At 39.4% G+C, this 14,599-nt stretch overlaps 1 protein-coding gene across 2 annotated transcripts in view; it reads right to left on the bottom strand.

Annotated features, from left to right (window-relative positions):
- Positions 1-701: 701 nt before the first annotated feature.
- The window catches only part of LOC115046495 (chemokine-like protein TAFA-2), a 71,378-nt gene continuing 57,480 nt past the window's right edge, over positions 702-14,599 (bottom strand). For both annotated transcript variants that reach the window (XM_029506918.1, XM_029506919.1), the window contains 3 exons: positions 8,142-8,291; positions 4,951-5,075; positions 702-1,324 (listed from right to left, as the gene is read on the bottom strand). In XM_029506918.1, the coding sequence (XP_029362778.1) occupies positions 1,313-1,324; positions 4,951-5,075; positions 8,142-8,291 (287 nt within the window). In that variant the 3' untranslated portion in view covers positions 702-1,312. The remainder of the gene's footprint in view (positions 1,325-4,950; positions 5,076-8,141; positions 8,292-14,599) is intronic.

Raw genomic sequence — 14,599 nt, forward strand, 5'->3', positions numbered from 1 at the left:
AGACGATGTCGAGGGAAGAGTCAGTTCCTCTTTCAGTGACAAAGTTGTTGTTGCATAGGTTACACAGGAAACAAAGATGAGAAAAGATAAATTAAATCTTTAAAATAACAGAAAAGAAATGAACAGAAAATTATGGCATTTCTTTGAGCCGACAATATTAACATCAGTGGAATCTCCCGTTACTTCAAGCTGTCATGGGAAATTAACTCACACAGCTATCAACAATGCCCACAGCTCCATACACTGTTTGTGTCACAGTACAGTCTTTTGGTTTTGCTACAATTTTGTGACAGAATATGTACCTTGACAGACTCAAATTGTAACACAATTTGAATCTACAAAGATGACTTTGTAGGTCTGAAACAAAATGCAGAGATGTCTTTTCTTTTGGAAGGTTTTATTTATTTCATATAATACTGACACATGTACTCAATAGCGGTTAACAGGCTTTTAAAAACACAGATATTAAAACCATTAGAGCGTCAATTTATTGATTCGATGGACCATTTTTTTTTTACACGTTTACATGTTTCAATATACCGTTACATCTACTTTTAATTACTCTAACCTCACCCTGAAAGGATTTTTTTTTAACTTTGTCAAAAAAAAAAAAAGAAAAGAAAAAAAAAAAAAACAAGAAGACTGATAAAGTTGTCTCCCCATTTTAAAAAATGGCAAGTGGTAACCCACAAACTATTCAAGGTAAAATGTTATTATGGAGGTAAAATCTTGGGGAGAAAAAAAGAAAAGAAGAAACCCCTTTCAAATCTGAGAAACATTTTGACAAGTGTATCATGTGTGGCACAGTTAAATTTAAGTGCGTCGTTGTCAGAGGCAGCCATTCTGGATCCACTTGCTCATGTTGTAGTGACGTTTGTAATACAGGACTGCCGCTCTAAAATCCAGATCCCCTTTATTCCCAGTATGCATATAGAACACAACTAAGCCATAGAAGAGAGATGAAGAGTACAGATTGTTGTAAATAAAGTTGTTTTTTGTCATCTATTCCAGTGCTGTTTAGGTCACAGTTCATTTTTTGAAGTTTCCAGTAGCAGTAAAGGATTGTGGGTGATGCAGTCATCTGCATTATGGGACCCAGGTCTCTCAAGTGTCTTTAAGGGTGATGATAGGCATTATTAGAGTCCTGTCTCTTCAGCTGCCAAATTTCTTGGATATCCTCAGAAAAAGGAAACAGATACAGGTTTGTCATTGAAGTCCTTCTGAGTGCGTTTCTTCACCATTGATGAGGTCCACTGTGCAGATTAACCGCAGCCACCACGTTCCTCTTCTTCTCTTCCAGAGATGGGAGAGACTATCGGGTCACCTGAAACAGGGAGAAAAGAAGTAGGTCACTGAAAACAGTCCACTGGAAAAGTGAGCGTATAACCCAAACTTGTAAAGGTCACGGAGCAGAGCACAAAGCCACTGCTGTTGTACATGTCAACCGAAGGCTTAAATAATGCAGTGTGGTGCCCTGTAGCCCGCTGTATGGAAATAATCAGATGTGATTCTTGTTGGTGTAGCACCAACAACATGGCTAGCACTGTCTCCATTTCCTCTGGCTAGATAATAAACAAGACACAACTTGAATTATGGCAGCCGGCCCACAATGCTTCACTCTAGGCGTCTGGCGTACTGCCATGTCATTTTGTCTGTTTGTCAAGACGGCAGCTCTAATCACATGGCCACTTTATCTTCTCTGTCCATCTTTCCATTTTCTTTGCTCAATCCATTCACTTTTGGTTTGTATCAAGCTATTAGGAGAATTTGTCTGCCAGCCAAAGACCAAACAGGCACAAATTGCTGTATAACTGCCAGTTCTTGGGCATATAATAGACCAAACTCTCCAAGACTGTTTTCCTCATTTCCTGCATGCCTTTTCTCTCTCATTGTGCTTCTTGGTGGCTTCTCCTCACAGCCCCCAAAACATGCTGTCATGCCTGTATTTCCTCTTGAGGGAGTTGGTCTTTTGTCCTACCAAGCGGCCAGCATAGGAAGTGTGAAGGCCAGCCGTCGCTGAGAGCTCAGAGCAGCATTTCCTCCAAGCTGGCAGCTGAGACTGTTCTACTGTATCTGCCCTCCATGGCTCCAGGCCACCATTTCTGGGTTTGCTCCCGTTGCCTCCAGGCATCTACTCCTGTGCCTGATCAAAGAGTCTGCAGGCGTTTGTTGTCATGCCAGTTCACTATGCATGCACACCGCCTCACACCACATTTCTGGTTCTTTTTGCTTTAAGGTGAGAACTCGGCGTCCCTTTAGGTGTTCTTCTCCTAGCCAGTTTAAATATGCCTGTAGGTGGCGGCTTGCATACCCAATTAGAAAACGGATTTAGGTAGTTTTATATCAATTTATAAAGCACACAGAGTGTCGTCTCTATGGGTACCGCAAGCATCACATTTTCTAATGCTAATTATACAAGTTTTTACTGTCCACACTAGTGGCTTCTCATATGGCCACAAGGCAGATGGCCCCTTCACTCCTACATCACACCCCCACACTCTTCATGCCTCACTTAGTGACACAAGAGTAAACTATGGAAGTGTATTACTTAACATGCTTGATCTTGAACTGAATTGTATTGTTTTGTTTTGTTTGTTTGTTTGTTTTCTCACTGCACCTCTGAAGATGGAGAAGTGGAAAAAATGATTATAAACAATTGTTTTTATAGGTGTTTAGGTGATTTCTATAGTTTATTGCAGATGCTCACAGAATATCTTGCCTAAGCACATTTACGGCACTTGAAAACTGCCACGTCTGTTTAGTCTTGATGCACACTGGCTGTAGAGGAAGTAAAATATATACGCACAGTGGCGACACTTTTTTTTGCCATTTCTTTGTTAATACATGCATTTCACTGCTAGTGTGTCAATGCCGATGCGCACACATGCTTTGCAGTCTATGACAGCTCACTGGCTTGGCAGCCCAGCCGTGTCTGTCAGCTCATCCATGTGATATTATTTGGCATTGATCGAGATGTCATCAATCCCCTCCTTCTCTCCTCCCTCTGCCCTCCCCCTCTCCTCCTTCCTCTGCTTCAAGCCAGGAGTGGAAGGAAGGATGGAGAGAGCTAAGCCCTCTTTGGTGATTTTTTTTTTGCCCATTCTGTGTAGCAGAAGCTCCTTGTCATCTGACCACGCCGAATATACATTGATTCAATCGATTTCTTTCTTTCTTTATTTTTTATCAACTTGACTTCAGCCTTTCCTCTTAACTTTCAGCTTGTTTCTTTTCCTTTCTCATCTGTCTCTGCCTGTCTCTGTCTTGCTTTTTGCTGCTTTTTATGTGTGCATCCCACTCTGTGTCTCTCTCATCCTCCCATTCTCTCTCACTCCATCGTCAATTTCAATTTACGAGCTGGTCTTAATGGGACTACAAGAGTGCGTTCGATGCTATCGATCTGGATGCCTGCGCATTTTGACCTCAGCCTACTACATCAGAGGAGGAAGAAAACATCACTCTTATCATCATCAGGCAAACACTCTCAAATAGTGTATACACACAAGTGCGTACAGATCATTGATCAAAGACTTGAATGCAAGAGACAGCAAATATTTGTGATCTTTTAAACTACGACACGGTCAATGATAAAGTGATGCCTAGCTGAAACTGGTTTACTTTGATCTTGTTGAGGAAATTATAGATGCAAACTTTGGGTTTGATAGATCTAAATGCATGGCATCGGATATAAAAATGCTTCTCTAACAGCATTTATATTTTCAGAAATCACATCATCCTCATATTTGATCACCTCTCATGCATCTCAGTGCTCAGTTATGCTGACTCTGAACTCCAAGTCCACTCTTTCATTTTCTCCCAGTCTCACTCTCTTCGTCTGCCATATTTGCCAATAAATTGGAAAAGTTCAGTTGCAACTGTGAGAAGCCTCACACAATATCAGCTGGGCCCAGTATAACAAAACACTACTTTGGGGTGGGAATAAGAGGACAGGCTGTTGAGGAAGTAAGAGTGTAACTTGAGGGGGCGGGATTCACTATGGTAAGTGAGAGGTGAGCAGAAGGAAAAGTAGTGAAGGAGTTTTTAATCAGACTTGTGTGTTTCAGAGAAAGTGAGAATGGGAAAGAATAGACCACCTATATCTGAAGCTGTTATCCCTGTCTGTTACCAAAGGCGATTGCTCTTTGCTTCCTCTGACCACGCCTTCAATCAATTATTCAGGCAGAAAACAAAGGTCTGCAGCCAGCCATGAATAATGGAGGGTGAGAAGGGAGAGGGAAGGATCGGGGTTAGAAACAGAGGCATACAGTGACATGAGATGAGTCTCACACAAATTCTCCGATGACAGACAGGAGTCTGCTCAGGTCAACACAATGTAGGGAAGCCAACAGGCGAAGTATGAAGATATATACAATACATCAACACAGCCACATGTGCGCATAAAGACAAAGACAAAAAAAACAAAACACCATGGATGTGCACAAAACCACGTACTGTATTACAGGGATATTGGAGCATAAAACTGTCTGCGGACATTTACTGCTCTGGTGTGTCTGATGTGGTGAGTTGTTTTTGCAGCGAGTCAGATGGCATACCAGTCAGACACAGGGAAGCGGGGCAAGTGGGAACGAAGGGAATTGTGGTGTTTTCTCCCTCTGTGTACTCTGTGTGTGTGTGTGTGTGTGCGTGTGTGTTTTATTTGCCTTGTTCCTGTTGGCCTTGTGCTTTTTCAGCGAATGTTTGATGTTAGATCCAAGATGGGGTGGGAGGAGATTGTAAGGAGAGAAATTGGGTGAGAACAATATGGGGTGTGAAGGAGAGAGAAATGGGAATAGAAACTAATAAAGCAGAGCTCTAACACAATGAGGTAGAAATGGGCCACTTGGTGGTCTCCGACTATGTGTGTTCATGCTTGAGTGTAACCGAGGGATGGGAAGAAAGGTCTGTGTGAGAGAGGGAAATAAAAGTCGACGAAGAAAGGATGCGGACACCAACCTTCGTGGTCTTGACTTTGTTGCCTGTGCTGCAGCTCCATCCTGTGAGGTCTGGGAGAACCTTACACTCCTCACCTTCCATACATGGCTGCATCTGACACCACCATTTTTGGGCTACGATAGAAGCTGGAGAAGGAGATATTTTGTTTGGTCAAGGCAGGCTCAGTGTTTAAAGGCATCTTTCATTTTACTGCTTTTTTGGGTTTTCGAGAGCGTACAAACATTTTGACAAGAAGATTCCCCTGACTCAATTTCCGTCCAAATGTAGAGCAGATTCAAAATGAAATATCAGACAATCAAAAAAGGAAATGCATTTCAATTATTTCAATAATTTTTCTGATATTAGGAGTTGGACATATTGCAATAAATCTTAATTTTCCTGTTGACTGCCTATTAAGCCACAGCAGAAGAAGAGGATGCAAAGAGATAATGTAATTAAAAAGCACCAGTTGAATCTGAAATCAACAAAAATGTGATGAAAATATGGCAATGACATTCAGACATTTACATTGCAGTCATGATTCATTCATAAACTCTATTTCCATTAGACTTTGTTGTACCATGTATGCTTTTTTTCAATACAACAACTTTTATGCAGCAGACATAATTTTTTGTCAAAAATAACAACATATTTGTGGTGATCTCAAAGATCTCGGAAGAAATAAAAATGATTTCTAAGCTTGACAAAACGCACACAGTCAGGTTCAAAACGACTGTGTCCTGCAATTCCGGTCTGCACTTTACTGAAATTTGTCATGCTGCTTTCACCAAGCATTTTAGAAAAGACCACCAATTTCTATCTAAACCTACAATTGCGACCTATTATGACCCTTTTTCAAAATCGTGAGGTCACATTAAATAGAAGAATATGCATGAAGAACATTTCCACTTGAATAAGAAACATCCACCATAGTGGGACCCATGAGGTTTCTTTCTTTTGTTAAGTGATTTTTCCAGCATTTTGCATTTAGCCGTAGTAGTAGTGACAGAGAGAGAGAGAATAGAGGCGAGAGAGTTTGGGTCACATAAAGCAAAGGGAGATTCAAACTCGGGTTGCCTCATATGGAGTAAGACAAATGGCCAAAGAGGTGACCCACAATTTTGAATTTCTCAGTAAACATTGTTACACATTAATATCGTTATATCAATACATTGAGATAGATTTTTCAGCTGCAAATGATTACTGAGTGAATGGATTCCATGGGCACTAGAGTCATGTGAAATTAATTAGTGCATAAAATAATATCTACATTTTAAATGCAGCTAGAAGGGGGGGGGGGGCAAACCTGGAGGCAAGATATGTATGAGACAGCTGGGAAATCCGATAATTTTAGTGTTGCGTGGATTTATTGCAAACACATCAACTCACATAAAAAGAAATTGATGAAGAGCCTTTAGCAAACATCAGAGAGAACAGGGTGTAGAAAGACCGCACAAATCAAACAACAAGATGATCAAATATACGACTAAAAATACAGAGAAGACTTTCTCTGAAAGCTGAATGTGTGACTATACAAATAATATACTCTTTGTTTTTTAACAATCAGTTTAAGGATTGGGTGCTTGCAACAGTGCGTTACCAGGTAATTAAATGTTCAAGAGCTAAGAGGTAATTATTAACCAAATACTAAATCCGTAAAGAGTCCTTATTCGGTGCCGTAATTCCCTGGTGATTAGTGATGCTTTCTCAGACAGATACTTCATATGTACTGTCCAACTTTGTAGTTAGGCCTAACTTTTCAAAGGATTTCTTAATCAACTGTTGTTGCATGCAGCTACACAAAGCTTACAAATGATTTCATCAAGGCATCGTCATATCATCTGGCAGAATTTATCACCTCTGTGCTGATGTGGTGCCAGCCAAGAATTCACGCCTTTCGTGGTTATTGAACCTTCTCTAAGATGATAGAGCTGTGGACATTTACAGTATTTCAGACTAATTCTCTCTACAGTCCAATCTGTCAGATGGACCCCCAATTAATTACAAACATTCATTAAATTTCTGGTTAATCTTATTGACACATGCATACATCAATTATTCTGTTATTCTCAGGCCGCAATTTTCCATTTACCTGCTTCATTAAAGATGTTTTTTTTTTCTTTTTAAACTTTACCTTAAAATATTGGGTTGTGTTAGTGTGTGTGCCACATTAAGTTTTAACAAAGGCTAATCCCGCCTTGATTTCTCTCATAAGCAGGAATGGGGCTGCTGTTCAGGCTGTGATTTCATCAAACGCCTCTCCTCTCGTCATGGCTGCAGGGGTGTGTGCATTACTGATTTTGTGGACACAGTAACAGCAGCCTGGGCGATTTTCCAGGTGTAGCCAGTGTAAATTTAGTAGCATCAAATTGTCAACGCCACTACGAGACCGAGCACTTTTATGTGTAAAAGCCGAAATAAACATTTGAGTCTACGGAATCAACCTTTCATTCGTTATCAGCAAAGCAGCTCCACAAAGATAACACTTCCTGCAGATTATAATATTTGTTATCAGGATTCATGTTGGCAGAGCTTTTATCTTCGCATAGCATTGACTGAAGTGTTAAATATAATAGCAGTACCTTTGTTAAAAAGCCATTGTTATATCAGAATTTTTTATATTCAATTTTATGTTACAATTCTTTGGATGCAAAGATGACTTTTACTTTTGAGATTTCTTTTTTCTTATCGCTTTGCATAATATTTGGGGAATAGCCAGAGCAGGCGTTTAAGTATTATCCTGTGGCACGACTGAGTGCAGGGTTAGGGATAGGAGGTATGTCTGGAGCCAGTAACTTTATTCAGCACACGTGGCCCAGATTAATTAGTGTTGCCCATTCTTAAGACATTCGTATAGCTTTGCACACGTTTCTTTCAGCATGTGAAATTTGCGGTGAACTCAAAACAAGCAGCGGTGTGATTGTGTAATATTGCCAAAGCTACATTTGCATACAGAATTTGGTTTGCATAGGTTTGATATCAGCAAAGCCACATCTCTGATTCTTATATTCTAAACATTAATCCTTGCGACCATGGTAGACTCTACAGGGATGATACAGCCCTCTGCCTGAACTAACACTGCACTCTATTATTCACAGAAAGGATCAGCATGAAAATATTAAAATCAGTGAGAGGTACTTAAAAACACCATTAATACAAGGGAGAGTGTGCAGATGCCTGTGAAATTCATGCATTCGAAAAGTGGTGCATACCGTCGACACATGAGGGCATGGCCCGAGTGGTGCCGGCAACCTGTCCAGGGAAGCAGGAACATTTGACAGTCTGAGATCTCTCCTCAATCTTGTTTTTGTTGCAGCAGCGATGGGCAGCGATCACCTCACATGTCCCTGCCTTCACATGCACTGTGAAAGAGAGAAGCACAGTCACATTTGAGTACACCGGGGCAGAAATGACCTCAGCGGTGCAGATAGGCTGGGTTTTATGCTAACTTCCTGCAGTTACACATTTAAGAAAATACATAGCTACTGTTGAGAACAGTCTAAAAGTCATCTACAAAAAACAAACATGACCATGATGCTGTGCGAAATAATGATGATACCTCAGGCTATTATCAGAAAGAATGAGCCATAAAAAGGCATATTTTAAAATATGGAACATAATAATAAGCATTCGATTTTTTTTTTTCTTTGCAGCCTTGTTTATTCTCTGGTGTGATCACACAACTATGAAATTTTGAATTATTATTATTTTTTTTTTTATTGCGTGGCTGCTACCACCCTTGTTGCCCTTCCTCAATATAGAGGGAATAAAATAGTAACTTGCTATTTGGAGAAAAAAAAATAAAAATGTTTATATTAATATATACTGCTCAGTTGGCACTGTGGAATTACAAGCAATAATTAACTGCAATACTGGTAAAATATGCATGTGGGAAACGCTTTCACTTCTTCTATACCTACCACTCTGTGTGTGCATCTATATACCCAGACTTCAATAAGACAGCTATGCGTTTAATTAACAAGAAGTCCACCCCGAGCTCAGAAGTCTCTTGAGTCAGCTAAGAGTGAAGGAACAAAGAAATCACTCTACTTTTGAAGATTTGTGATGTCAACACATGGCCCTTTCATACCAGCCTTTCTTCAAATTCATTTAAATGTCAAGGACAAAGTATACGCCTCGTCGAGAGCACTGTATGCAAGGCTATTGTGTGTGTGTGTATGCGTATGTGTGTGCTTAAAAGAGGGGGAAAATGTATATGTGTGACAGTATGCATCCAACACATATTTGCTCGTTTCTTCAGATATCATTGAATTTTAATGTAGTGCATGTTTGTTGGTGTGCATATTATATTTAGTTTGAGGTTTGTGAAAGTCAAAATCTGATTTGTGTGTTTTGGCTTTTCACACAATTGTTGGAAGTTACTGCTATTTCCATTACAAAAGAGTCCACCCACAATACAACAAAGGGTGCAGACTGCATGGCAATGAAGACTAAAGCAGCAAACAATGACTCTGCTCTGTCTTAAGAGTATTTAAAAGTGAAGCAAGCCAAACTGAAAAACTCGGTATGAATATGTTAAACAGTAACAGAAATTTGAAAAGTTCTTAAGTTGCCACATTAATGAGAAAAAGACAAAACAATCATACAGCAAAGCACAGTCCAATTAATATCTTAGTGAAAGGCACAACTCACACTGTCTGTTTCTCATCATTCTTTGTTGTCTTCTGACTTCCCCTTTGGCTGCATTGGCTGGCTGACTGATCTGTCTGACCTGCCCATCCATCAATCCAACAAAAAATATAACTCAGTGACTAATGGACAGATTATTATGGAATTTGTAGCCCCCGGTGATTTTGTCCATCCACTCGTCTTTAGCATCAATGTCGGCGACAAATTCAATTTATACCAGAACAAACTACATTGGAGAATATGATGTGAAATGTGTTTCCAGAAGATGCTCAGCATTTTGGAGCTTTCCTACAGAATAAGCCTCCAGTGTTGTGGTGGACCGCTTACATTACTGTTCACTGGCAAATTGGCAAATACTGGAAAATTAGTTGTGGACATTAAAAGTTTCTAGAGTAGTTCAGTTAGCCATGAGATTTTTTTTCTTTTTAATTAACTCTAGAGGACAACCACATTGATTTTGCTCATCCAGGAGCCAAGGCTGGACTGTCAGTTGGGCAACATGATCAACCGCTTGGCAGTCCCAGATGCCCAGGGGCCCCAAAAGTCCATCTCAAATGTCTTTGTTTTATTATTTAGCTTGAGGAACAGTATTGTTTTATTTTGTATTTTGCTTATTGTTTCAGAAAGCTTAGTTTTATCATATTGCTTGTGTTTTCAGCATTAAAAACTGTAAGGCGGCAATAAGCAATTATTTTAATTTCCTATGCATCCGTTTTATTGATATTTTTCGTAGAAAAATGTGAGGAAGCATTAAAGTTGTTGTTATTATTCATCACAGCTCTTAAATTCAGCCAAAAGTTCTTTATTGTCTAACCATCACACAAGTCACAAGTTTGTCTGTCAGTAATTGTTTCTCCTGCACACCAGGATTTCAATTATAAACAGTAAACAGTGAAAAAATAGGAATGAAAGCTAATATTTTCATCAATAAAAACACAAACTCTGGCTTAAAGCAGCTGCTAATCTCCTTTAGAGCTGTTCTTGTTTGATCATGATAGGCTGCCTCACCTCTCTCAAGCCCTTTCTCTTCTTCATCTTAATTGACTTGTTCTTTTCATATCGGTGTAGATTAAATCTGGACTGAATGACCTGAATATCAAATTAGGCACCCCCCTCACCCCAGAAAAATCAGGTCCTAATTGATTAACTAGCATCCATCATCCCTCAGCATACTGACAAGACAGTCATGAAGTGTCATGGTCACAAAACAGGAGGGACAAGGTCAACCTCCAGCAAACAGGCAGAATACTTGCAATCTTTCACTTACCGGAGCTACACATGTAAAACTGAGCTCAAACGACAGTAAAAATTCTCAGACTTTGGGGGTTGTGAATCTGGCTTTGTTGCCTACTTTATGATTCCCTGTTAGAATTTTTTATTAAAATGTTCAAGTTTGACCAGGTTGAACATGATTGTTTTCTCACCAAGACATCATAAGAATTTCCACCACAATCGGCTCAACAACCCTGTTGGCAGATAAACAGCTCAACAAAATCAACAATCAGTAAACACTTTAACCCAAACCCCTGCTGACATACACGCACCCCCCAGCCCGTTTATAGGCTTGGCACCTGCGGTAGTAATTGATTTAGCATTAGTAAAAGGCACAAAGCGCTGAGCTGAGCAGGAGCAGAGGCGTAATGAGCATGCAGAGGTGAAATATTTACCAGAGGAACGTAAAAGTTCATTAAATTGTGATTACACTTATTAATATTAACAGGTGGCAGTAAATTCCTGCGGTATGGAGCGCATGGTTAAATAAATGTGCGCCGGAGCCATATGACAGAATTGTAGAGTGATTATTTGGGCATTACTTGATATGTAGATATCCACAGCAGACCGTCTCACTTTATTTTTCTCCAACTCCAATTTGCTGCTGAATTATTGTCTGTTTGAGCTGTTTCACTCAAAGGTTCATGAAAGCACCGCTCTGTCTTGCTCTGACATGGGAAACTGAGCACTGAGATCCAACTGTCCAAAAGTGCACGATTATCATAATTGTTCTGAATTGCAGCGATTTTTCTCCAGAACTCAGGCTTCGGTAGTCATCCTGTCGGAGAGTTGGCCATAGTTTTAATGCACTAACCTGATAAGTCAGACTGTCTGTTGTCAGGTTCTTGGCCTGTCTTGTCATTTCTTGTTTGTCCGCATTTAGTGTCCTTGGTTCTTGGTGATCGTGACACCTTTTCGTGTGAAACAAATTCAGGTTGTTGAAATACATTCTGGGTTGAGGTAATTTTTGGACCATTTAAAAAAAAACAACACATGCTTTGCACAAAGTGCTGAAAGAGCTTTGTTAACAATACTGATTTTACATTTCAAGGGCTCTATAGTGGAAATATTCAGTCCTTTCAGGCATACTGTGAAAATCCTGTCATAGGTTGACTCTTCCTCAGCATCAACCTCAATATGTCCCATTTTCCATCATCCAACATGACACTGTTTTGGGTGGATTTGTGGTGAATGCATTGAATATATTTAAGACGCATTAAAAGCAGTTCCGTGATATTTGTTGCAGCAAAGCTCTTTGGTTTGTGAGTGACATGAAAATGAAATGCATTATGGAAGGCTCCTAGAGGCAGCACATACTTTAAATCTGTAATTTTCTTCCCTGGTTTGACATGTTCCCACAAGAGAATGTGCAAATTCGACACAGGAGTGGCTTGATTTTTACATTTTAAAAGTAAGCATGGACATAAAACAGTATAAAAGCAGAAAACATAGACCCATGTTTCTGCTTTTCATTCTTGGTGTCGATTGCTTTTTCGCTTCAAAGGTTTTCTTTTCATGACATCATGTAATAGTCAAGATTAGAGAATAGATTTTTAACTTTCTGCTGATGTTTACCGTGTTGTTTTAAACTGAATCCAACTTCATAGCAACAACACAAATGAATATTAGTTCGCTAACCAGTTTCCATCTTTGGCTTTCCGTTATCACAAAGCTGGGTAACTGTCATCTGGAATAGATCATCATGGTAACCAACAGAGCTCAGGTTGACTTCAGAGGGTCAGATCAAACCCTGTGAGTAGTTTAGTAACGCATTAACTGTCAATAACTAGATTTATGTAAACAGCAACAACATTCCTGACGTTGTGATGCTTTCACTGCAGCTCAGAATAACACAAAGAGACTCTGTTGGTAACTAAAAATAAATTATTTGAAAGATCATTTACACATTTCCTGTGATTGCTGTTGAATAGCTCTCATAAGACAAATGTGACAACCCTTTTAACTTTTTGTATGTGCAACATATTGTGATAATAGGTAGCAAGCAAAGAAGCTATAGTTTTACTTTATTAGGGGATGATGTCTAGTGTGTCTATAGATTTTTCTGTCATAGTAAAATAACTATGAAGCCCAAGTTTTGACTGTGTTTGAGAGCATTGTATCTCTGTTTCTCTTTCTTTCCATTTCACATTCTGGCAGTAGTCACAGTTATAAAGTCAATTTTCGCTGATGACGCACTACCGCATGCTGTCAGAAGAGCTGTGACGTTTCTTAAACCAGCGAGTCTGTCTGCTGTGAAAACTTGGATGTCTTGACATTTTCTGCATTTAATCAAAGGTCATCAAATGGTTCAGGAGGCTGCACCAAAAATTTTACCCAAATCCTGAAATATGTACCATAACAAAGAAATTTCTGTTTCCTTCTTATTGACAACCTATAAATGTCCAATCAAACTTTAAGGTATTTTTAATGACCAAAGTTCAAAATGGACGTGCTTGTTCCCGTGTTTTTCTTTTCTCTTGTTCATCTTTCCCAGAACAGACGGCTCCTGTCTGTCTCCACAGTTTAAAAGTAGTCTGTTGGCTGCAGAGTGTTTTCCTATTGTGCCCCGCTCCTCCAGAATAGCAGCCCTGCTTATGTCAGACTGTCTGGCTCAGTTCTTTAAATACAAACTTAAAATGTGTCTTTACACCTTCTCTCTTGGTCAGTTCCTTGTTCTTATACACCTTGAAGCGGCATACCCACTATTCCACATCCAGAAGGTTGGCCTCAGTCTCTGAGCTTTTGTTTAGTTTGTCACTCAGGATCATGACCATCCTGGTCATGACTGATGGATGTGTCGGTTTTGTCTCCCTTTCTTTCCTATCTACTTGCTCACTCCCTCTCTCTTGTGCAATCAACGTATGTCCTTCCGCCCGCCTCTCCTCCCGTTGTTCTCTGGTGACCTTTCTGGCTCCTGATCCAGATCTGTTACTGTTACTGTTGCGCCTGCCATGAATGTGGTTCATCTTGGGCTTTCTCTCTCCTTGTTATTGTTGTTTGTATGGTGGGACTTGTTAGGCCTTTAGATGATATATTCTTCATTATTAGTGGCATTATATAACTTTAGCTACAAAATTATTGAATCGTGCACATTTCATTGTATGTAGTGATTGTCCATTTTATAGTCCAATTAAATCCTGCCATTCATCACTCTTTCATCTCTTATATTTGTATGTCACAGGGAACTAAACCAGCTAGTAACCAAATATGTGATGCCGCCTGAGATGTCCAACTTTAGGCCAAATGAAAACAAAAAGTCAATACCACATGTTATTGTTGCTTTTGGCGGTGAGCTGTGTGGCTCTGTTATGTGTCAGAGATTCTTAAATGATATCTTTGGCTAGATTCCCTATACTTGTATCTAGAGTTGTAACACAACTCTAGATACAAACATATAATGATATGAGTCTACATTTTCAAGCTGTGTTGTGCTGAAACGTCAATAGTGTCAATAGTCAAGCAGACAGCTACAAATTCCAATAAACTTAAAAAACTCAACTAAATTGAGCATTACTGCCACAGACACACAAATATAAACAGAGAACACAGACTCTTTTTTCTAAGTGCATTTTTGCATATCACTGTATATTCTAATGTAACTTTAACTTACTTAATCATTCAGAGCAACTGTCTAAAAAAAGCATTAAAGTAGAAATTGGGCTAGCAAACAGCACTAGAGTTTAAGAAGCTGAAAATAATAGAAACCGTGTAAAGTTTTTGATGATTTACTTTAGATGTGCTCTTGACT

Source organism: Echeneis naucrates, chromosome 7 (assembly GCF_900963305.1).
Source record: "Echeneis naucrates chromosome 7, fEcheNa1.1, whole genome shotgun sequence".
NCBI classification, from domain to species: Eukaryota; Metazoa; Chordata; class Actinopteri; order Carangiformes; family Echeneidae; genus Echeneis; species Echeneis naucrates.